Source organism: Gambusia affinis, linkage group LG09 (assembly GCF_019740435.1).
Source record: "Gambusia affinis linkage group LG09, SWU_Gaff_1.0, whole genome shotgun sequence".
Taxonomy (NCBI): domain Eukaryota; kingdom Metazoa; phylum Chordata; class Actinopteri; order Cyprinodontiformes; family Poeciliidae; genus Gambusia; species Gambusia affinis.
The window spans coordinates 6,807,233-6,832,628 of NC_057876.1; the positions used below are offsets into that span (position 1 = coordinate 6,807,233).

The 25,396-nt window shown below is 41.2% G+C and overlaps 1 protein-coding gene across 2 annotated transcripts in view; it reads left to right on the forward strand.

Moving 5' to 3' along the window:
* The window catches only part of si:ch211-26b3.4 (connector enhancer of kinase suppressor of ras 2), a 76,954-nt gene extending 52,068 nt beyond the window's left edge, over positions 1-24,886 (forward strand). For both annotated transcript variants that reach the window (XM_044127548.1, XM_044127549.1), the window contains 12 exons: positions 661-869; positions 8,322-8,359; positions 8,447-8,489; positions 10,540-10,588; positions 11,085-11,257; positions 13,481-13,554; positions 13,745-13,816; positions 15,922-15,992; positions 16,085-16,185; positions 17,538-18,135; positions 19,921-20,183; positions 21,560-24,886. In XM_044127548.1, coding sequence (XP_043983483.1) covers positions 661-869; positions 8,322-8,359; positions 8,447-8,489; positions 10,540-10,588; positions 11,085-11,257; positions 13,481-13,554; positions 13,745-13,816; positions 15,922-15,992; positions 16,085-16,185; positions 17,538-18,135; positions 19,921-20,183; positions 21,560-21,769 — 1,901 coding nt within the window. In that variant the 3' untranslated portion in view covers positions 21,770-24,886. The remainder of the gene's footprint in view (positions 1-660; positions 870-8,321; positions 8,360-8,446; positions 8,490-10,539; positions 10,589-11,084; positions 11,258-13,480; positions 13,555-13,744; positions 13,817-15,921; positions 15,993-16,084; positions 16,186-17,537; positions 18,136-19,920; positions 20,184-21,559) is intronic.
* Positions 24,887-25,396: the final 510 nt, after the last annotated feature.

A 25,396-nucleotide genomic window follows, 5' to 3' on the forward strand; every position in this document is an offset into this window, starting at 1 on the left:
TGAGGATACATATCAAGCCTGGTATGTATCTCTACGAGCGACTGTTAGACACAAATGCAAGGAAATTGCATTTACACAGCGGCTTGGGTAAGGAGAACGTGACCAGTTCTAAGCAGCCTTGCTATTTTGGTGGCGAGGTTCGATCTGTATTCAACGGAGCATCCTCCGATTCTCCCTTTAGAAAGTCTATGAATATTATTAAAGTACAGTCCTAATGTACGAGGCTGGCCTTTCTTCTTCTCCTCCTCCTTTTTGTCTCTTTCTGGATGTTCATTTTGAAACTCAGGGACGGTAAACAAATGAGTTGAGGAGCTTTTATCTGTGCCGGAGCAGAATCAAAGCTCGTGTCACAGGCGAGATTTAGCAACAGAGCCCTGAGTATCAACATAATCACTACAAACAGATTATAGATGTATGTCCCCCAAATGTGATCCCGTATCAGTTCTTACTGCTCTGAGGCACTTTCATGCCTTTCCGTTGGGTTTTTATCTGTAAAAGGGGGACCTACATTCAGGCTCAGCTGTTCTTATTCTGTGCCTTGCCCTGGACTCCAAGACGTTATCTTCTCCCTCCGAGGATTTCTCCCCCGTCTTATCCGTTGTCCTGACCCAAACCGGCGTCTAAAGTCCACGCAAACCCTTGTCCTCTCATTTCCCACAGATTCGGACAACTCGCTGCTGCGGTATCTCAGCGACGACAAGATCCTGGTGATCGAGGAGGAGCCCGAGGGTCCGGGCAGAGAGAGCCGGAGGGATTCCACCAGACGCTCGCGTCGCAAGAGCCGTAATCCCAGCAGCCCCAGCTTTCCGATCAGCCCCTCCATGCTTTCCTCCACCTTAAGGCTTGACCAACCACCTGAGCCTCTCCCGGTACGTACAAAGACTCGGAGAAGTACTTATACTCCTTACATTATTTTTTTTTTTTTCACATTTTGTCACGTTAAACACAAATTTAACATATTTATTGCAATCTTAGTTCTGTTTTTCCTGCATTTTCATGTGATAAACCAACATAGCTTCATGTAGAAGGTTGAAGGAGCATGACTGATGGTTTTCATTTAATCTGCATTTTGAGTAAGTGCTGAACAGGACTGTATTTTTCCTGTTATTTGCAAAAAATATGCGAAGCTTGGTCAGATTGTATGGAGAGAGCAACGTGAGCATATGTTTTTATTCCTGATAGGATTTGTTTCTTGAAGTTGACCTGGCCATTGTAACCTGATTTTGCTTTGATTCAAACCTTGTGGTTCAATAACTTCCTGTCAAATGCGTCACAATCGCCAAAATGAAAGTACTTGCAGGCCAGTTTGTTTTTTGTTTTTTTTAAATGGTAAAATAATATTTTAGATTTTTTTTACTTGCACTGTAAGGAAACAATGTAATCCGATTTTGTATCTGTAAATAATTATATATCCAAAGATGTTTGTCTCAGTAAAACAGAAAAATAATTTTTGTAAGTTTTTTTTTTTTGAGCTGGTTGTTTTCTGTGTAGTAGATCTTGAAATGTTTTTATCTACAAAAGTGCGCGATATGGGTCAGTCTTTGTTCAAAATGCTTTCTGTTTTTAGTCAATTTTAATGAATGTGTTCATCCAAGTACACATTCATTAAACTTGAATGTGAACTTCACAAATGTCACTGGAGGTTCATGGTGGCAGTTTTAAATTTCAAAAAAGAAGAAAAAAAAACCACCAAAGTATACCAAAGACAAATATTTGGTGTTGTGCATAATTTCTATTTTAAAACAACTTCAAATTTCAATACATGTCCATTTGCAGTGTCATGGTGGGGTCACAGCTGTCCACTGTTCTTCCCATTTTTGGATAATGGATTGACCAGAACTCTGAAATGTTCCAATCTTCCAATTTTGTTTTTATCTTTAAACTCGTCCATGATTGCATCCCCGACAGACATATCTGCTGTGTTCCTTGGACTTTATGAAGTCATGATGATGCTTTTGTTCTCCAGCAAACCTCTGAGGCTGGAAACCGTTTCTGTTTCTTTTTGCTGGGAGGAAAACTCACTAAGATGGTCTCTGTTTAGCAATTGCATGACTTTCTAAAGTGGAAACATTTTTGTTCATGACAGTTAAAGTAAAGGGTACAGAAAACAAGTGCATGCCACACTTTTCAGATTAGATCTTGGGGGAAAAAAATAAATAAATAAATCTTTAGTAGAAATTCAATCAACTTTTAAAATGATACGCTGTTTATCACAGAGAATCCAACTGAAATATACTGAAGTTTGTGTAAAAGTGAACTAGTCCCAACATGTTAAGCTCATTTTAATTCAGAAAACACAAAGTTTTATTGACTCACCGGTGAAAATGTGAAGCTTGTTTCTACAACAACAACAATCGTGACTTTGATACTTTAAGTGTTCAGCAGCCATACAATGCAAAATACTTTCTGTCGACACTTACCGATTGACTTCATTAATCTCCAAGAGAGCCGACGTCTCACCCTCCGTCCTGCTGCGCAGGCCGACCGCTCTGGTTCAGCCCAAAACCATGAGCTCCTGTAATTACTGCAGAGAACTTTGAATATTAGAAACTGTGGGATGCAGTGCGATGTGAGCGCTTGACGCTGCTGAGGCTTAAAGGCTGGAAGAATGGGTAGAGAGCAGTGGTGATCCCAGTTACATAAATTAACTGGCATGGAAAACATGGCTGCTGTGGTGGCTGAAGGATAAAGGATTTATGAACAAACTTTTATCTCTGGGCGTGTGAATGTGGGCTCATCAGAGTTGGGCCATAAACAACATAAGCAGAGGTGTGTAGTAACTGGTTACATTTACTTGAGTAACTTTTTTTCGACAAAAATTGCTTTTAAGAGTATTTCTACTACTAGTATTTTGTTATGAAGTGTTTCTACTCTTACTTTAGTAATATTTCTGGATTTCCGACCCACTGAATGTAAGACGAACACATTTTAACCAAAAATTCACCAGAAAACACACCTGCAGATTTTGTTAGTTTCATAGGTTTTTTTTTTTTTATTGAAAGAAACTTAATTTAGTTATTTTTTGTTACTCATTTGAATTATTCTCATTTCCGTCTTTAAGATACCAAAATTTCTTATATTTATATTTTTGTCTGTCTGACTACGTACTTTATAAATATTAAATGATAGATAATTGGATCAGATTCTCAGTACTTAAGTAGACGTTTTGCTAAATACCTTTTTATTCCTTCTTGAGTAATTTCTTGGACGGATACTTTTTACTTTACTTGAGTAAAAATGTGTTGAAGTGCTGCTACTCTTACTCAAGTACAATTTTTTTGGTTACTCTGCACACCTCTGGGGTTCATTACTAAAAAAAAAAAAAAAACTCCTTGGGAGATTTTTTTCTTTTTGCTGTGAAAGAACTGTAGCATAGCTGGTTGCCACAGGAAGTTAGAAAAAGTAGCTTACAGATTTATAGCACTCTGCTTTAATGTTTTTTATTATCATTTGTTGTTTTAGGTTGGTATTCCTGAGGTAAAAAAAAAAAAGAGCATTTCAATGATGCGTACTGGTTAGAGCAGAATCTCCCAGGCCTTAGCCACGGTCCTCCAGCGTTTAGACGCATCCCTGGGCTGAAACGTGGATCAAATGTTTGAATTACCTCCACTTCATGCTGTCAGGTTTGACAAAAGCCTGGTAATAAGCGAATTGTTTGATTCAGGCGCTCTGAAGACAGAGAATAGAGCTCCAGCTTCAAAAAAATTTTGTTAATTTGTGACATAATCAAAAGAAGCTTGTCAAATTTGATTTATTTGCGTTTAACGAGACAATTTAATGAACTTAATAAATTTACTTGGATAAACTTAATTTGATTACATGCAATAAATGAATCAGGACTAGCCCGAGGTTTCACGGGGCCTTGAGTAGGATATGATTTAGGGGCCCATCTCACTGCGGCACCAGCGATAACGGCGCTCCGATACAGATTTAGTGGAATCTGGGAGAGGAGGTCGAGTTTAATAGGTCGAGCTAAAAAGCAATCACTGACAATTGGTTATTGTTAGCTGAGACATATCTGTGGACAAACCGAGCTCGAACGCAAAGATTCATCTCATACCATCAGGTTGTTGCTATGGTAACACAACAGTCAAACTACGAGGATTTATTTTTCTGCACTTTTACAAAGTGAACTAATTAATTGAAAATCTTCTACTTTATCTATTCGGAAACCGTTAAAAAAAATGACAATGTTGATCAGAATGAGCGAAGTTTAAAATTCTAGGTCTGGGTTAAAAAAAAAAAGAGTCAAGTACACTTTGGCTAGAATGAGTAGATTCTTTTATGTCTCTTTTATATGGTTGTTTATCACAGCCCCAGGGAGGTACGATAAACATGCTATATCTATAATGCAAAAGTACATAAATGATATTTATATAAAATTCAGACTGAAACAGAGTGGTACAGAAACTTGTTCTCCATCTTCTATATTACATTTTGTTCTATAAAGTATTGAAGGTCAATACTGAATCTAAAGACACGTCACACAGATTTTCAGTTTATTGTGTTTTTATTTTTGTAATCATGTCCTCTCTGATTCAAACTGGAGTCCTCCACCAGAGCTTGAGGGTATCTCAGTTTTTCCCAGGGCTGCTTAGAGAGCTCAGAGGTTGTTCCTGGAATCTGCTGCAGCTTCGAGGTCAAAGGCCAAAGTCCACAGAAAGACCACCGCCAGCTGCACGGCTGCGACTCTTCACAAATTCTCTGCTGCCTCTTACAGGCCTGGGTGTACTTTGTGAGCTTTTAGCGTTCTTTGCTCTTCACGTTTTCTGTTTTTACCTAGAGGATAGGTCATTGTGTCTGCAGATAGACACACATTGCCGTTTGCGGACGCGTGTGTGCGTGTGTGTGTGTGTGTGTGTGTGTGTGTGTTGGGAGTGTTTTTGTCATGTAGAGGTGACGAAGATGAGTGCTACTTCATGGCCGCCAGTATCGCGGATGTGGAAAGGGACAGTGACATTGAGGCACGCCCCTTTTTGTAGCGTTCATATTCTCTCTCACGTACAAGCCGGCACACACACACACACACGCACACACACACACACTCCAGCACACAGGAGTGCATTTGTATGCACGTTATGCATCTCACAGCTCATCCTAACTCATCCTGATATTCCTATCTCCTCTGACACACCGGAGTCTAAACAGAAGTTTATCCTGAACACACACACACACACGCGCACACACACACACACACACACACGCATACAAAGAGCAGTATCCCTGTGAGAAGGTGTATGACTCAGCATCAGCTAGACCAATTAGAAGCGCGACTGACAGACTGTGCTTTAAACGCACAGCATGCAAACAAACACGCCGCTTACACAGCCCAGCTCTCTAACCCTCTCAGCTGCGTGTTTTTCATGGCTGTGACTCATATTTGTTCGTCAGCACATGAGGTGTTCTCTCTCTTCCCCCCCTGCCCCCCAACAAGCATATGCCATCTTAACAACCTGCTTGTTTTCACGTTTTATTTATTTCTTGGTTCCCTACTAATTGTGTCCCCTCCCACGAAATCGGTGCTTTTACGGAAACCGACCCTAAACAAAGCCAGTACAGGCTAATGTGAAATGCAAAGCGTGCACTGGCTCCAAGTTGTGTGTGTGTGCATGTGTGTGTGTGTTTCAAAGTTTTTGCGAAAGTGGCTGGATTAGTGGGTAACGGTCCCCTGGACACACTGACTAAGCTGCTTGGCTTTCTAATCAGAAATGATCCCAATCATCTCTTCTCACCTTCGGCTTACGGCGCCCAGTTCCCTCTGTGGCTCCGGATTGATCGTCCAAACAGGCCGGCTTGGAATGGCAAAAAAAATATTTAAATTATTGAGAAATACAGTGGATTTTTGCAGAGAGGATTAGCGTAAGGGTTCACAAGTGATTAGATTTGTGGTGTTGGGGAATAATTCTTGTAACACCAGGCCTCGGTAAATTATAGTCATCAAGAAATCAAGTCTGTAATCAGGCTAAGAACAGTCTGCTTGGTAATGGAGCCGTTTCTGATTTAGGGGTTTGTGCGGCTACTGTGTCTGTACAAATGTAAATAAATGCTGAATGGCATCCTGTTCTTTTGCTGCTGTTGGATATGAAAAATCTTGCTTTAAAAAAAAAGCCTGTCTGCCAGGACAGGACTAGAGGGAAGCTTTTTTTAATTTTTTTGTTGTTTTTTGGTTGAAATATTCACCTTTTTTAAACAACACAGAGACGGCTTTGCTGAATTTGTTTCACAGCAGGAATATGTTTTTAGCTAAGCCAGTCAATCGTTGTGCTTCTGGAAGGTGACCTTTCACCCCGGTTTCAGGTCGTTTGCAGCCTTTAAGATGTTTTCTTCCAGTACTGCCCTGTGTTTTTCTCCATCAGCTCTGACCAGCTTTCCTGTCCCTCCTGAGGAAAAACTTCCACATCGTTTGGTTTCTTTCAAATTTGGTTCTCTTCTCTCCAATCCTCCATAAAAGCCACTTTGTACCCAACGAAATGTTGTGCAATTGACAGATTATCCAAACGGTGAAAAAATAGCGAATGAATCATTGTCATTTCATTCAGAATGGTTTTGTATATAATCTTTTATTTAGGCCAAAACATTTCCCATCAGCATTATTGTTTCCTTTCGTCGTCGTCGTTTTCCAATGTGGAGACGACAGAGTATCGAAGAGTCGTAGAGCTCAACTCCGGTATTGGTCGTATGTCGATCTTGGATGAGTTTGACTTTTGTTTTTGTTTTGACTTGTCAAGACTGGCAGGCAACTTAAATATGTTTTTATGTCTGTACAATGTGCAGAAGGGAAGAAAGAGAGAACGAATACTAACCACAAAGGGTTTGTTAGCATCATATTAAACCCTACAAATTAAGGAGAGTGAGTTTAAAGTCAAGTTTATTTGTATGACACACGTCAGCAACGTCTGTGAATGTATTATTTTCATCTGGTTCAGGAACTATTTTTGATTTAGAAGGAATACGGGGAAGAGGATTATAGATTATTGAACTATAGGATAGAAAAGAAGCGCCATTACGTAAGTCAGACTTCGTCTTACTCCTTTTCAGACTGACAGTCTGACTGTATTTGCATGTATTTGAGTATGTATATTGGGTAGTAGGGCATTGCATTTACACTAGAAAATATGAAAGTTTTGGGGTGCTGTGGTAGTGCAGGGGCAAAGCACGACCCACGTATTGAGGCCTTAGTCCTTGTGGTGATGGTCACAGGCTCGATTCCCGGCCTGGCGACATTTGCTGCATGTCTTCCCTCTCTCTCATTACCCTGTTTCCTGTCGAACTACTTTCAAATAAAGACCACTAGAGCCAATTAAAAACTTTAATGAAAATATGACAGTTTTATTTTTCTGATGTTTTGTCTGAAATCAAATTTATCATCATCAGCAGAAACACGGCAATTGAGTGTGATAAATACTTAAGACAGACACCAGTTATGAAACAAGCAACAAACATTACATTTTGTCACATGCCGTCATCAAGAACAATCAAATTCACATCAGATATATTGATCAATGTTCCACTTATTATTAATCAAAAACTAGTCGTAACAGCAGGGTCTTTAGGTTTAAAGGAAGTCAGTGTTTCAGCTGTTTTACAGTTTTCTGGAAGTTTGTTCCAGATTTGTGGTGCATAGAAGCTGAATGCTGCTTCTCCTCATTTGGTTCTGGTTCTGGGGATGCAGAGCAGAACCAGAACCAGAAGACCTGAGAGGTCTGGAGGGTTGATGCAACAATAGCAGATCTTTAATGTGTTATGGTGCCAAACCATTCAGCGATTTATAAACTAACAACAATATTTTTCTAAGTTTATTCCCTGAGCTACAGGGAGCCAGTGGAGGGACTTTAAAACTGCAAATACTTTTGGCAACAAAGTGGATGTGAATTTGTAAGACTCACTTCAGCTTCAATTAAATATTGGCTAATGTAACAGTATGAAAAAAATCTCTGTTCCCCCTCCCCCATTTTTCCACTGAGGCACAGAAATATTTCTTAAACACACTTCAACATTTGAATAGAAATGCAATACGATCGTCAAAATATGAAGCTCAGGACATCGTCAGAAATCAGAGCATTCATGTTCACTCTTTTTATATGTTTAACTTTTTAAGAAAGAAAACGGAACAAATAGAAAAAAAATTGACACTGTAAACAAAAACGTCTCTAATTTACGGTAAAATACTGTAAATTTTACGGATTTCTTGCACAGTGTTCAGTTTGTGTTACCGACGGATGTGATGCAGCATGAAACATCATTCATGTGGGAAGGTGAAGATGTGCACTAATGTTGCTTCCAGTTTTCTAATGGGTCCCCTTTCCTTCTCCATCTTCCAGCGGGGTGCAGACACGCTGCGAGCAGACACGACCGACCGGTGAGTTCCCCCACATGCCTACAATCGATGAAGTGTTCGGTCACAAGCTATTTGTGGTCAAATCGAATCCTATCAATCCTCCTGCAGGTACTCTGGTACAGGAAGCTCAGGAGCCGCCTCCATGAGGAAGGTAGGAGGAGCTGATGCCGCTTGTTTTTTTTTTTGTTTTTGTCTCGTACCTCAGTCCAAAAAGAACAAAATAGCGTTTTTGTTTTTTTTCTTCACAAGTACGTTCTCATTTCGATTTCCCTCATTTTGCTAAAGCATCACAGGCTTCACTCGCATCGACAATCTCCACAGCAGCCGCATCGGCTGTTGCACAAAGACCAGTTTTGTAGAAATAATAGCCGCACCCCCAGCCGTGCATGAACAGAGGGCATTTCTAAGAATAAATGAGGACTGTAAGGACTGTAATGATGAAATCAAACAGAGCAATCAATCGAGGTAAATAGATTTCCATATTTAGGCTGTCGTGACTCAGGAGCTGCTTTAGCCGGCAGCCCAAACCTTTCCTCCAAAGCGCCGTGACTCAGTTTGGTCCAATTTAAACAGAAATCAGGAACCGTTTCGTTTTTTTTTTTTTTTTTTTCATTCTCGCACAAATTAGAATGAAATAAAGTTAAAATAATACATCATAAAACTCAGATTTTAACTGTTTATTTGTTTTTAGAAGGTAGATATCCGATAATAAGTCTTACTTATTCCGTAAAGGTATTTGAAATATCTTGGATAGGCATAAAAAATTGTTTTGCTGGGATTTTACATTTCCACAGTCATTTCTCTTAATTAAAATGTTACAGATATTATGTGTAGTCTGTGTTTTTCTACTCACTTTAACGTCTGTTTGTCAAGCAGGCAACTGTGAAATTTCTCAAAGAAATCAGAGTCATGCTTACCTTTTAAGAAAGCAATTTATATCCCTTTCTGAGATATATTTGTATCTCAGTTTTAGAATTTGAGTGATAAAATCTCATTTGCACCAAATTTAACCATATTCTTATTTATTAAATAAAGCTGAAGCCAAACTGGAGAATATAAAGAGCAACTAAATACAGATACAACCATATAATAATAAATGGTTGCACTCATATGTGTGCATACATATAATAATAAAGGGTCAAAATAATTTTATTGGTCACTGATTATTGTCAGTTTGCTTAGTAACCTTGTGTTTATGCACTATATTATATTGACCATAATAAATGCTAAATATTTACATTAATTTTTTTTGGCAAAGAAATATAATACAGAATAGGTTAATAATCAAATGGCCTCCATAAGTTAAAATCAAAAGCAATCTGTAACAATTTGCCTGTTGGTCTGTTTAAATTCCAAATGATTGTTTTCCTTCAAAGTGCATTGTTTTATTATCAAGATGTTTAATTTGCTAAACGCGCTAGCTAAACATCTACATAGAAGAATTGTGCAGCAATTTCATTCCGTTAGAATATTTATTTCTCCTTTTCAGTCATACAGCAGTTCAGACAAGTTTACCCTCCCAATATGGCGGCGCCACTCACTTCTGAAAATGCTACGTCGAGCCGTTAGCTCAGCTAATTATGCTTCTAATCCAGCAGAGAAACAAAACATCAACAACAAGCCCAGTGACCATAAAAACAGGTAGCTTGTGCAAAGTTTGGTACAACTTTAAGCAAAAAAATATTTATATATTTTTACGCTTGAAAGTTTTTAATTAGAAGATTGTCTTTTGGCAGAAAACAGATGGAGGTTTGGAAAAAAAAGGAGCCAGTTAAACCAAAATGGAAACTTAAAAACACCGAGAAAATATAGTTAGCATAGCACAAAACCTCCACTCCGACAGTTAGCTTTAACATATTTTGGTACTATTACATTTTCCTTACTGCTTTCAATCTGTTTTTATTAAGGATGTATTAATATGTAAAAAGCTACGGTTAGAGTAAAAGGGTTTTACAGGTGGGCTAAAACTGTTCCTGATGCTTTTACATGAGATTCCAGCTAACGTGGCTAGCTACCACAAAAGTAGCATGTTTAATAAAATGTAAAAAATATTAAATAAATAAGTAAGCCTTTTAAATCAAAACACAAATGGAAAAGAGCAAGCTTAAAATGGAGAGTAAATGGGCTGCTCTAAATCTTTGCCTTTGTCCATTATCATTAAGCACGAACTTTGCTAACACCTTTCTCCCTCCTCGTTTTAGTCTTTCCATTACACGTCTTTAAGAACAAAAACCAAAAAGAGAAGTAAAGGTAAGTATGTCATTGTTTCTTCCTTTATTCGTCCTGTGTTTAGTAATTTGTAATAACATACAGCGAAGCATTTTTTGTTTTTGTTTTTGTGAATTCTGCCTGAGAGTTGAACAAATGTTTCATCTGAAACTGTTTCTCAGCGATGAGTCACCGAATGACAAGGCTTGAAATAATATTAAAAGGCCATCAGCTCTGACATATATATAGATATACATATTTGGAAAGTCCTGATGTACTTTACTGGATGAAAATAGATGAAAGACAAACTCACACATAAGTGACACAAAAGCCTGCCTGTATTCTTGCTCCCATTTTGTCCTTTATTTGACTCCCAGTAATTAATGATTTACCTTTTTTTTTTTCTTTTTTTTTTTGGCCAGTCTCCATTTGTCACTGTCTCGGGTGTAATGTGCTCCGAATATAATACGGGGTTACAATGTGGGCTGCGGAGCCACTTCTGCGGCTGACACGTTTTTCTTTTTGCCTCCTGACCCAGGTTCCCTCACCAGTGCCAGTCGAAGGAGAATCTCCTGTAAGGATTTGGGCCACGGCGACTGCGAGGGCTGGCTGTGGAAGAAGAAGGACGCTAAAGGCTATTTCACCCAAAAATGGAGGAAGTACTGGTTCATCCTCAAAGAATCTTGCCTTTACTGGTACACCAACCAAAACGTAAGCTATTTGTGTCAATAGTTGTTTAGCTTCTCTCCTTTCTGATACATTTTTAAGCCATGATAACGTTGAACACGTTTTTTGTTTGCTTGGTTTTTTTTTTATCTTTTCATATTGCTCGTGAGATGTAAACGGGATCCGATTGTTTTTATGGGTCAGCCTGCTTCTCTGTTGGTACTGCTGATAAAAGGAGTGTAAAACGCCTAAAGATAACTCCATCTTTTATTGGGTCATGATAACATCACTGGAAATTTGAGAGATATTTAGGGTTCAACTTGAGTACCATCACGGCATTAAGAAAAAGAAGATCATGTTTTTTGTTTTTATCTTTGGTTTCTAAGTTGATGACCGTGTTTAGACACTTTGGTTTGGCAACACAAGATTTGCTGTTCCGGCAGGTTATGAATATGAAGTGACTATACTGGGCGGAGGGCCCGTATTTCTCTTGCCACGGTGCACAAACGTATGGAGGCAAAAGAGGTGAAAAGAATAAGAGCGCCATCCTTTACAAGCCAATTTCATACCGGCTGGTAGGCAGGAAAACTTCTGCTTTTACATCAGAATCATAAAAATGAAGCTTATTTTTCTTATCGGGTCTTTAACTTTAGTCAGATTAGATTACGACTGAGCTGGTCGTCAAGAATTACTCTCCAGGCGGCTCAAGTGTGAAACAAAGAATGGATACTTTGAAAAGCTTTCTCTTCCATAAATCCCGGGAACCTCGTGAACTCTTTGAAATACCAGGAGATTTTCAATAAGAGCTGGTGGTCTCTAACAGCAAGCTAATAAAGACTCCCCCCCAAAAATGTGACCAAGTTAACATAGACCCAGACTCAGCTCTTTTTCCTCTGCCATCGGAGTCCGTAGTCCTAAATCCTGTAGGAACCCTGGTGAGTGGAAGAGCACTGCTAGTGAGCTAAGGAGAAATAAACAAATACAGCGACCAGAGGTTCATTCCTCTGTGTGATCCAACCATCTGGAGCCTTCCTGAAGATGAAGCAACTCTTTGTGTCCAGAAGCTGGTTGTACAATGTGTTTATAGAATTGGCATCAACAGTTGTGACAAGCATTATTTTGAGAAAAACAAACATTTCTCAATGTTGGAGTGATTTTTATTTTCCCCTCACTGAATAAAGTTTTATTTGACTTAAAGTTACTTTCTTTCTAAATTTGTTGACTAAATAAGGAGTATAGCTTCAGGCTTTTTACAGACCTTTACACGGTCCATTATTTCATGTTTACACAATGATTAATGATATTTACTTCATGGATTGCAGATTTCTAATAACAAAGATGGTTACATGTATTTAAAAAAAAAATCACATTCTGCATGCTATTATGGTCCCATTTGGGTCTTAGCTGCTTCTGAAAACAGCCTGAGTGCTTAAAAAAACCCCAAAACACCCAGCCGTTACCAGTCAAAATCAGCGGGCATTGCACCGTTACCTAGCAACCCAAGTGTAGCTCCAGTCAGCTGGTTTTACCTCTGCATGCGCTGTACAATGGCCGCTGGAAAACGCAGGTAATTACTTGCTGACCTACCATTTAGAAAACACTTGCTGCATACTTGTTGGTTGCGCAGCAGGCTCTACTTTGGCTTTTCAAAGATGTATGGCCGTATAGTTGCGAATCTGTTTGCAGCCATTTTTACGTGCGAGTGGAAACGTTGCGCTTTGGGGGCGGGGCAAGCGGCAGCTTATTTGGACTTAAAGTGACAAGACGCCCCATAAAACAGCAACTTCTGAAAGGAGATAAAAATAGGCAAAACTGACTACATCTAAAATATATCAAACATGTTTTGTATAGACCTATCCTAACCTGTTGAAAAAGAAGCATACATAATAGGTTACTTTTAAAACTTCTGAAACTTTGCAAGAACATTGTTTTATGCAAGATTCCTTTTCATAAGTAAAAAACATCACTTTTATGTAACATTTGTCTTGCCCTAAGTGATAACGAAGATTCGAATGACGATATTATCAGTTTTAATTTCCAAGTACACTAAATGTAGCCCATTTAAGAAAATCACAGCTTGGCTTTTTTTTTTTTATGCTAAGTGTGTCTTCGTAAACCATCCCTGCCAACGTAAACAGCAGATCTTGTTTTCATGCACTCTCCACCTCACCGATCGTATCCTCTGTAAAATTGGTATATCAGTGTGCCTGACATTTTGTTCTCTGTGTGGATGATGTACCGCCGCTCTCCATCTGTCTCCGCCTGCAGGATGAGAAGGCTGAGGGCTTCATCAGCCTCCCCGAGTTCAGAATAGACCGAGCCATAGAGTGCAGGCGGAAATTGTGAGTCTCCCCCTCACATGTCGCCAGAATTACTAATCAAGCACATTTGCTCTCACCCACACAACGTGAACGCACACAAACGCGCCATGCATGCTGGAAAAAAAACAAGGGTTGGGGGAAGAAGGAGAAGAAGAAGAAGAAAAAACAAAACAAAAAGCTAATCAGACTCCTTCTCTCTGGCTGACTGCAGCGCCTTCAAAGCCTGTCACCCCAAAATCAAGAGCTTCTTCTTCGCCACAGATTGTCTCGAGGAGATGAACAGGTGAGCTTCATCTTTGCGTGTGTGTGTGTGTGTTGACGTGAACAGCAGTCAGAGATCAGGGATGCCACGTGTCATGTTTATGAATATTTTAGCCGAGTAAAACAAGTTTACACAGGGCAGCGGCCCACCAACGCCACACTGCGCATGAATAAGACATGATCCTGGTCTTCTGTTGATAAACGTTAGAGCTGGAAACACATGTGACTGCGTGTGTGTGTGTATGTGTGTGTGAGTCACATGTGTGCATCTGAGAGGGAGATTGTAATGATATTTGCAGGAGTGCCATCTGAAGAGCTCTAATTATCTACACCTCCCCTGAATAACATGTGGAGATAATTGGAGGATCGTAATTAAGCGGCTATATTTGACTTCTGTGCAGCATTTTGTTGGTTCGTGTGTGCCAGTGTAGTTGCAGGCACTTTCACAAGTTTTCTGTGCGAGAACACGGATGTCTCTGTTAGAAATAAAAGTTGTTTGAATGTCATCACAGCTTTTTAAAAATTTCTTTTAGTACTTACAGAACTAAAACTAGATATAGACGCTGTTTTGTGGAGCTGAAGCAGACGAGGTTTGGTGAATTTGAAAAACAGTTTCATGTTCCCTGGGAAGAAGTCAGGACCCGTTTAGGGGTTGTAGGGGATTTTGAGGAGCCAAGCAGGTCAGGCATCAGGATATTGTGCTAATTTTCTAAAACCAGAAAAAGAGCTTTTGTTTCCACAACACAGGAAACTCAAAAAACTGACGCAGAGCCAAACTACCAACTTTTTACAGCGGATTTGTGAAATCTTGTATTGAAATCCCACCAGATATTTTCGGCAGAGTTTTTGTCGGGTGACTGACGTCTACTTGAGTATCCTCCAAGACCTTTTCTAATACCAAACGCAGCAGGATCTTCAGATTGGCTTGGGATCAGATCTGTTTGACAGTCCAGTGACACTCAAAACTAAAGTTTCCTCACAGGCATCATGAACTCTCTGACGTTGGACTGAATCCGTCTCGCCCGTCACACACTCCACGTTCCCAATGCCAAAGAAATCTAGTGTTTGCTGTTTAGTTTGTGATCATTTTCTACTCTGCTTAAGGCAGACGTCTGTGTTTTAAACATTTCAGAAATGTCTCTTGACAAAACTACAACATTTCTAATAGGCAAAGGAACATTGAGGTCTTCTCTTTAAAGTACCCATGATGCAACTAATGAGGCTCCTGGGAGTTGTAATCACGTTTACCAGCCAATATTTTCCAATATTTCTGCTCCAATAAAGAGTTCTGTTGAATAACTTTGAGAGTGTAATATTTATGCAAAGGTATAAATTTGGATTTGGATGAGATTATTGAGATATTGGATAATATTGAACTAAACTGTTCTTCCGTTTATTTTAGCGCCTGCACAATTCAGGCTTTGGCTTGTTGTAAAGTGGTGAAATCAGAAAAGAAATTCAGGAGTGTGAATACTTTCACATTTTTTGCGACCTTACTCAGGCCTGTCCAAATCACAAGTGTTTTTGGACGATAAATTGGCCCAGTAATTATCGCGATAAACGATCATATTGTTGTTTTGAGACCATTTTCAAGTAATATAACAGTAATGGCATAACAATGCACTCTGTCTGTGACTAGCAAACTTTAATTTTGTAAAGAACACTCCACACTGGAACTGGAAGATGCTTTAAATTTCCAAACAATAAATAAAGCAGAAATAAAATCTACACACACGCTCAAGGCCAGGTATGAAGTGGTTTCAGATTTAATCATCAGAATGGAAATGATGGAGGTCATGCTAATTTATATCTCAATTAATTCATTAAAAGCTTGCTGCGACAGACTCAACCTTACTCTCAGGTGTCTGTGGAGGGACACAGGGGCATGATGGGACATGGAGTGAAGACAAATTGGTGTCCATGGCTTAGAGAAACTTGGACCTTTCCTTCCTGGTTTTACTTTTCCCTTTCTGAAATGATTACAAATGATCTATGTCTATTATCAAATTCATTCCCTCTGATTGCTCCATAGCCACCCATTCTTCATTTTCTCTTCTTCTTCTTCTTCTCTCCTTTCTTTCTTATTCCTGCCTTTACATCCGCTCTAAGTCTGCCTGCTTCTTGCAGGTGGATGAACCGGCTGGGCTTAGCTGCTATTGGCTACACACCTGACGACAAGGTGCCACGCCCCGATGAAGGTGCGTCTATTGAAAAAAAAAAAAGTTGCTCCTTTCCTTCCTGCTTGTGAATTCACCTGCCTGTGTGCCGTTTGTGTTTGTCCTCACATCAGACTACTGGAGCGAGAGCGATCAAGACGAGGTTGACGGATCGATGACACTCAAACAGGAGGGGCCCTCGTCCCTCTGCGATACTTACCACCGCACGCCATCTGTGAGTAACGCAGCCTCTCATTCAGGCCCACTCGACATTCTCACCGCAGCGTTTCATTCTGATGGAATATTTCATCCTTAAAAGCCCCACAGTTTTCAGAGCTGCACACAGCAGAGCTCTCAGCATTAATAAAACATCAGAGTGGGAGACTATCTGGTTCTTTAAGCAGCCAAGATGATAGTCACGCTGCCAGAATGTTTACCCTGCCTGACCTCTAGGTGGCAGTAGGTCGCGCTGCCCTTGACATCTTCGCTCCTCGTCAGCGGAGGCTCATGATGTTTTACATGCCGGCTGTCATGAATATAGACGAGTAAAGGCCGCCTGTGTTGTGTGTCAGTGTTGCGGGTGACGTTTCTGTCTACAAAGCAAAAAGCAACGATCCAAATTCAAGCTGTGTTCGCATTTCATCCACAAGCTGAATTCTGCAAAGCTTCATTCATGTTTGTAAACAGGTGAAGTCAGATGTTTACACACACCATATGAAGAGACACAGCCTCTCTTCCTCACTGTGTGATATTAAGTCAGACTAAACAACCACTATTATGCCAGAAAAAAAAAACTACTTTTTTTTTTCTTTACATAATTTTTGCATTACTTTCTTCAAAATCAAAAGTTTACATACAGTACATCTACTGTATGTAAACAGTAAATGTTTACAGTAAACATTTCTTATATATAAGCATACAGTAAATAGGTATGTTAGCTTTAAATATGTATGTTAGCACTCACTAATTCCAACACCACTGGTCTTATTTTGATGCATTTTTAACTGGTGTTTTATCACACCTATAATTTCTTTAGTATTAGTTTTTTTTTCTCACCTACAAATTCAGTTTCCAATCGTTCTCCGAACCTAACTCGCCGCTCACAGTACCGTTCTGACAGATCATTCCTTCTGGGTATCTTCTCCACTTTGTCATGGCTGCACCATGATTACTCAAACTAAAACCATTCAGCAGTCATGTAAAAACATTTTTGTGTGTGTGTGTGTGTGTTTACTTACACCTCTATCATTTCATAGCTTTTTTTTGCTCTCTTATTTTGCTGTATTTCTGCCTTTTCTTCTCTCCGTCCTCGCCCACCTCATCCGTCTTGCTCTGCTCTGCTGTCTTTGTATGTCCGTGCTCACACACCACACACACCCGCTTGGTAACATTTTCCTCCCCCCCCCGCTCGCTCCGTCACACCTGATCCCCACTCAGGCCAACCTCCTCCACAGTTACGACCAGTTGCCCCGCTCGTTGAGCTCCATGAGTCTCCTCCGCTCCACTCCATCCCCTCTCCCCAAAAGCGCCTCCACCTCCCCGATTCCTCCACAGATGGTCTCTTCCACCTCCCCTCTCCCTCTCCAGGTGAATTCCTCCAGCCCTTTCCCGGAGTCCAAGCACGGTCGGCATTTCTCGAGCGAGTCCACGCACTCTCACTCCTCGGCCGAGGACCAGCGCGGAGACGGCATGGGCATGGGGACGGGCACGGGCAGCACCAGCACCCACTCGTCCAGCTGCCGCTCGTCCCACCGCGAGCGCCGCTCCTGGCAGGACCTCATCGAGACCCCGCTGACCAGCGCGGGGCTGCACTTCCTGCAGACGGCGCCGGGGGAGAGCGACTACGGCGGCCTGATGGGGGGAATGGCCGGAGAGATGGGGTACTACGGAGGGCTGGGCAGGCAGGGAATGTCCCCGGAGAGGCGCCGGCAAGCGACGCTACCCGTACGGAGACACCATGCGGCGGAGAGGGACAGGGAGCGGGACGGGCCCTTCCCGCTGGAGCGGGGGCCGTACACACACAGCCACACGCACCGACGCTCCCACAAGCAGCGGAGCCAGAGTCTACCCAGGAACAGAGATCCAATCCTGGGGAAATTTCTGCACAGTGCGGCTCATATGGAGGAAAGGAGCGAGGATGAGGAGGCAGAGGGCTCAGCTGCAGACATGCTGGAGGCAGAGGAGGGTAAGACGACGAACTCGCCTCTTCCATTTTGGTTCACATTGAATCATACATGTGACAAAAGTGGAAGGATTTACATCATCAACTTATACGCCTCTAGAAAATGTAAACATGTTAAAGAAAATGACATTTTTCTAAACTGTGTATTTACAGGCCACTGTAATATTTGACTGTGTCTTAAAACTCTTACTTGTGAAGAACCGGAACATTAATTTTCTTACCTTGTACATAGGCCTGTCGCGATAAACAAGAAATCGATTAATCGTACGATAAATTAAAACTATCTACGTCATTTTAATTATCGCCGTTATCGTCTCTTCCAGCCTTTTTCTCTTTCTGTTGATGACGCTAAATGAAAAAAGGCTCAACTCCAGTGCTCTCCACTGACCCTCCCTTCCTCATTTCCTTAGCGCACACTACACAATCTTAGTGCTGTCGGTCGATTGTCGGCCCAGTTTCAAAATCTGAGATCACACATTAGCCGACAGAAATCCTAGGTATAACGGTTCCATCGGGTTCGATGTGCCGTGTGATGTCCAACAGTGGGCACAACATAATGGCTACAAGTCCAGCTAACTAATTTTAAAACCAGGCATTAATCAATGCTTTACTACAATCTACCTGCAACGCATGTGGCTCTAGTGTCAGCGTAACGTCCTGACTGAATGAAAATCATTAGGACCGATTTATGTCACGTTAACGAAGAACAGCTGAAAAGTTACCGGGTTCATCAACGTAGCGATTTCGCTCCAACTCCTCCCCTCGTCATTTCTATATTCTTTGCACCAAATGTTTTATAAACATTAATGTTGTTTCCACATATCATCTCCAATGTCCGCTGGACTTCGGGTTGCGCCGTGTCAGCTGTTTGGGATTCTCCTCGGTAATTTCCCCTCAGAAAGCAGGAGAATCTGCGCTTTCTGATTGGCTACCTGTCACATTCAACAGGCTGCTTTAACGATCCCAGCGGGGAAAACCCCTGATTTAGATCGGAGGGGCCACAACGATCTACTGTAACACACTACAGGATGATCACAAGAGACAATCTTAGTATGATCAAAGTTCTAAGATTGTCATAAGGGGAAAATGTAGGTGTGAACTAAGGGGTAGTGTGAATTATTGCATCAGGTAGTCGATGTGCCCATCTTCTCTATTTAAATCTAATGATTACTGAAGGGCAATATGGTAAACAGACTTCATAATCTGCACTCTTTTGGTTGAATGCAGTATTTATTTACACTTTGGCTTTATGTTATTTCGTTTTTATTCAAGTACATTTTTGTTAATGGAGACTGAGAATCAATTTTATTTTTATTTTTGGTTGTTTTGTTTATTTTGTTTATCAGTTCCAGTGTTGGGTGTTCTTTTTAAAATAAAGTGCTTCTATCTTTGGCAGGAAATCGCATGCATTATTATGTCATTTCCTTTAAATCAGTGTAAAAAGGTTTTCAAACAATACTATCGTCTATCGCAATAGTTTTTTGAGACAATTAATCGTTCAGCAAAATTTGCTATCGTGACAGGCCTACTTGTACAAAATGTCCTTACGATCGATGGCTGCTCTCCATTGAAGTCTTCTTTCCTCAGCCAATGGTTTACAGTAAAAATAAGTTTAGTTTACATCCTTGTGTGTTTATTCAGCTGAAACAACACGTACGTTGTTTTGACGTCTGTCACGACGAAGTGGGTCGCTTCCTGAAGACAGTGACGTTGCATGGAAACTGTCGATAGCATTTCGTACCGGTCTGAAGCTCACTAATCTCACTTCCTGCCCTCTGGGTTTTCCAGACCTGCGGGATTTCAGAATGGACAGCAGAGAAAGGAGAGTGTCGGAGGGAAGGGAACGACGGATTTCAGACGGACGCGACCCTGAGCCTCTGGACGGGCTGGAGCAGCTCTACCGGGCCCTGGAGCAAGCCAACGTGAACGCTCTGGGAGACCCCAGGCCCTGCAGCAAACAGGAGCTGCGACGCTGTTTCACCCAGAGAGTCAGGGACCCCCTGCTCAACGACCGGCTGCACCGGGTCCGAGCCCTCCGCAGCACTCTGAAGGTACCGTCACGCCTCATTATTCTAGAACAGGGGTGGGCAATCCTGGTCCTGGAGGGCCGGTTCTCCTGCAACTTTTAGATGTATCTCTACTTCAACACAGCTGAGTCAAATGATGAGGTCATTAGCAGAACTCTGGAGAACCGGACTGCATGTAGGAGGAGATTCAGCTGTTGGATTCATGTGTGTTGGATCAGGGAGACGTCTAAGAGTTGCAGGACACCGGACCTCCAGGACCAGGATTGCCCACCCCTGTTCTAGAAGGATCCACTGATGACGTTTTATTAAAGACAGATGCTGATGACGGTAATTTTGACGTCAGTATAACCAATCTCCAATATGTTTGATTCTTGATGTTGATTTGCTTTTTCTTCCTTGATTTACAAATGAAAAAAAGACAAAAGCCTCAATTTAGACAAATACAGCATAATAACAATGTACAACATTTAAATGCAGGTTTAAACGTGCTAAGCTAGTAGTAGGGGTGTTTGGGCAGTCCGCCAGCGACTCACCAGGCTTTTACATTAAAAGTCTTTGGCCGTTGTGGTGGCGCAGGGGTTAAGCACAACCCACATAAGGAGGCCTTAGTCCTCGATGCGGATGTCGCAGGTTCGATTCCCGGGCTGCTTACTTTTGCTGCATGTCTTCCCTCTCTGTCATTATCCTACTTTCCTGTCATAACACTTTCAAATAAAAGCCACTAGAGCCAAAAACAAGCAAAAATGTTAACAGGAATTGTGATAATATGACTTGGGAATTATATGCTGTTGGAAGTCGTTAGCTGCGCTTCCGTTACGAATGTGTGTCGATAATCGGCTAATGCTGAAAAGACACAAATTTACAATTGCTATGTTTACATTAAATGAGAAATTAAACTCACACGCGAATAAAATCAGGTCGTAGCCGTCATCCTCACACCGCTTCCAGTCCTCTTTCCCGCCACTAGTAACATCTGGTTGTCGATCGTACGACTTGCAGGATGTGAAAAAATGTTTCCGTGTCAGTTTTGCGGAATACACTACTTTCAATACAGCCAAAAAGCATCACCTCATCGTAGCACAAAAACATTTTACATCAAAAGATTTACAATTTCTCAAAATTGCTGTTCTTCCATTAAGCAGATTTGTCTTCATAATTCCAATTATATGGTCAATGGAAATGCAACTGCTGTTGACAATATTTAAGCACCCAAGTACAAAGTGTTAAGTCTGGGCTTGTTCCTAAAGTGAGCTTTGCCCACTATCAGGTCCCACCTAAGGCACAAGTCGAATGATAAATCTGTTTAATCTGATTTAATGATTTCATCTAAAAAGCTTCAAATTGTTTTATTATTGTTTTAAGACGTGTTCCATCTTGTTGGTGTCTCTTTGGTCCCGCAGGCCAAAGAGTCTGAGCTGGAAGTGATCTGCGCCCTTCTGGAGGACCCCACTCTCTGCTCCCAGACCTTCAGAGAGTGGAAGCAGTGGCACAGCGAGCTCTACGCCGAAATCTGCCAGCTCAGCCCCGGCACCAACGACCAGGACGACCTCTCCCCGATGGGCGCGCCCCTCATGACCCACACGCACTCCTTCATCGAGACGCACGTGTGAGGTGTGCGGCACGGGGCGGCCGACGCGCGAAACCCCAACTCTGGGGCCCGGAGAGCCTCCCGTTGCCCCGTCACGACTCCGAGCACGCACTCACACACAAACACGGGGACAGACTTTGTAAGATGTGTAAATATCACAGAAGGGGGGGGGAAACAGTCTGAGAGGTGCGTGGATGAACTTTTGATAATCACGAGGACCCTCCCCCCACACAGGGTGCCTATTGCATGCCTGAACAGAAAGCATTAATCTTCCTTTGTCTATGAAACTCACCTAAAGTCCACACGCTTGTCGAGCAAAACAGTAAAACAAAAAAAAAAGGGAGACTTTGAGCCCATGTTTGTTTCTTTGTGTTTTTTTTGTTTGTTTGTTTTTGTTGTCAATGTTAGAGGCCAGGGGGGAGGCTATGTAGCAGCAATACAGACGAGAAACCTTTTCACCACAGCACTGTACTTTTCTACTGATGAACTTTGCACCCAGAGCCACCAGTTCTCCCCCTTTCTCTAAAAGTTGTTTTCTTTACTTCTCATTGCATATCTCGTTGATTTACAGAGAAATGGCTGTTATTTCAGGCTGATCCCTCGCGGGAAATTGTGAGAACAGGAGCTTCGGTGTCAAGGCCGCGGCGTCGTTTCTGTATTTATTTAAATTTTTTTTCTTAAAGCTGTTTCTCTGGGAACCCATGAAATTAAGCATCAAGCAACAACTGTGCCGGCCACAAAGCACGCTCCTTTAAACTGTGAAGTGTTCAGACGTCCTTGCAGAAGGAGGCTCCTCTGTTCAAATGCAATTCTGTTTTTTTGCACCCTCTGATTTTTTATTTATTTATTTATTTATTTTTGTTCTCCTCCTTCTCCTCTCCCCCCCTATCGAGTAGTTCTCAAAAAAACTTGTGTAAATGTGAATACTGATGTAAATGTTTGAGTTCCACTACCACTGTGATACGCTTCTAGAGGTAGCGGAGAGAGACGGTGTTTCTATTAGTGTGGGTGCAAGACGACTGGGTTGTTTTTTTTTTTGTTTGTTTGTTTGTTTTTTTACCTTTTGGTTGTTCTTTTGTTTTTCCCACTCAATGCAAGAGCAAAGGAGTTCTCTTTTCAAAGAAGTCACTCACTACAAAGAATGCACTTTCTGTATCTCTGTGTCCCGTCGGCTGCATCACAGGGTCTCCGTCTCATCGGCCTCCTTCCCATCGCTGTTCAGATATCAGGTAAAAAGCGTTTGCCGTCTCATTTGCTAACGATTCGTGTACAGTCTACAGATATATTTAAGCCTAGAGGAGACTATATAAATCTATTTACGTTTTTGTGTCATAGATATAATGTAAAGTAAGATGTAATCTATGCCAAGGTTTTTTGCAGTGCCCCCCCTGCCCTCCACCTCCTCTTCACACAGGGCGCTCATCGGCGGTCGTACCGGCTCGGCTCACAGCTGGTCCATTTCTCTGCGATGCGTCGCATGAGGAAAGGCCCGGGACTGGTTAGAGTGGGACAGGGTAAAAAAAATACTGTGGATTATTTTTCTTCCTTTTTTTATTTATTAGTCTTGTAGCGCATGATACATGCAAAAATGACGTGTTTTTTTTAATTTTTTTTATAACGTATATTTTTGAAAGCTTTCCTTCAGTGCATACAATTTAAAGACACACACTGTACATCCGAAGGTGATATTTCTTTTTGCTGCTCAGCTCTTTCGTAATGCAGATGTTGAATTTTGCATTCCAGCGGAAGGTTTCAGTTTGTTGTTGTTTTGGTTCATCTGCAGTGTCTTCTGGAAGTATTCACACCCCATAAACATACTCTGAATTTGCCTCATAAATCCCTCAAACTTTGCTGTGTTTAATTAGGATTTTATGTAACAGACCCAGGGCCGTATATTAAAAGAATGTGGAGCCCGTTTTGGTGCCACAGCCACCACAAATAAGCTCTTCTACTAATGCAAATACACTAATCCATTCATAGGTATTATAGGTGGGTCCTATAAACAGGCAGGTATGAATCGATGCATGGTAGGTTTCATTCATCTGCTGAGCAGTGACCCCATGTTATTCCCACCTTAAATACAAAGCTCCATAACTTTATGTTATGGAGCCATAAACAAAACCCAAATATTAATACAATTCGCCTCATTTTTCCCTATGAATTTGACATAAAGTACAATGGAAAAAACACATTTAATAAAAGAAAAGAAGAGTCTGTAGGGTCCCCCAAAGATTGTGACCCTGTTCTATTTTTAATCCGTCTGTCGCTTAAAAGAAACAGTTGAATATAATTTCCATTCTTTTTTTTTTTTTTTACTAATAAAATCTGAAAAACACGGCATGCTTTTGTGTTCGTTCCTCATAAGTCTCATATTTGCCGCAGTTTCACCAGGAGGTCTGTTGGCCAGAACTCTTCTGGGTCTTGAGATAAATATGTTTTATATTCTCTGAAAATAGACCAAACTAACGCTGCTGAGATCAGCAGTCAAATAACAGTTTCTAAAATACCTCTCCAGCTGGACTTGATGCTGCCACCACCACCGTATGTAAGGTGAGGTGTTATTTTTGTACCACACACAGTGTCTGACAAGGACATATTATCAAGCTTTGATTTTAATTCATTTTGTTCTATAACAGCCTTTTTCTTCTCCACTCTTCCATACAAGTCCAGAGTTGTTCAGTGGGTGACCAATATCTGTCCTGTCAACAAATTCTCTCACCTGAGCTGTGAATATCTGGAGTTCTTCCTCAGTCGTTTTCCACGGGTCTCTCCACTGGTTCCTCTTTCAATGCTCTCTTTCGCCGGCCATGTCTCTCGGTGGCTTTGCTGTTCTGCTACGCGAGTTAAAAACTAACCCAGCTTTTAACTTCTCCTGCACTTTATTTCTGACCTCTGCTGTGTTTCTTAGTTTTTATCAGGCATTTTTGTTTGTTCCTTTTCCCTAATAAACCTCTGAAAACAGATAGGATTTTTATTTTTTTTTTTAGGGTTGCCAGAGCGAAATTTTATTTGTAATATATTTTCGTACCAGGCAACGTTTTTGCTTGAAGGGGATCTATTATGCGAAATTCCCATTTTGCGTAATGTGAATTTTTGTACTTCCATTCGGGTCTCTGCTGCTTCTAAAAAAAAAAAGAAACTACCCAACACCCAGCCTTTTTTTGGGGTGCCAATAATCCTTTTTCAATTTTTGGAAAGTAACCTCCCGGTAGCTAAGGCCACGTGTGGCAGCATCCCCAGTCCGCTGGTTTTACCGCTGTATGCGTTGTACAATGGCTGCTGGAAGACACAAGAGTTTTGTTGTCGACTTGCCGTTCAAAAACAACTTGCCGCATTCATGTTGTCTGTCCAGGAGACTCCACTTCTGCCTTTCATAGAGGTGCGCTTGTATAATTGAGCATCTGTTTGCAACCATTTTTAAGTGCAAGTGTAAATTCTGATTTTGGCTTATTTGGATTTAAAGTGACAAGATGCCATAGAACAGCTCAAAATCTAGAGAACAGAGCAGACTAAAATCTCATTATCTAAATGCTTTGTGTAGCCCATAAACTTATCATAACTCACAATAGGTCACTTTTAACTTTAGGCTATACACGTGAGTTGAACTATTCCACAAAATCCTGGTGAAATGCTTTAAATGTATATTGTT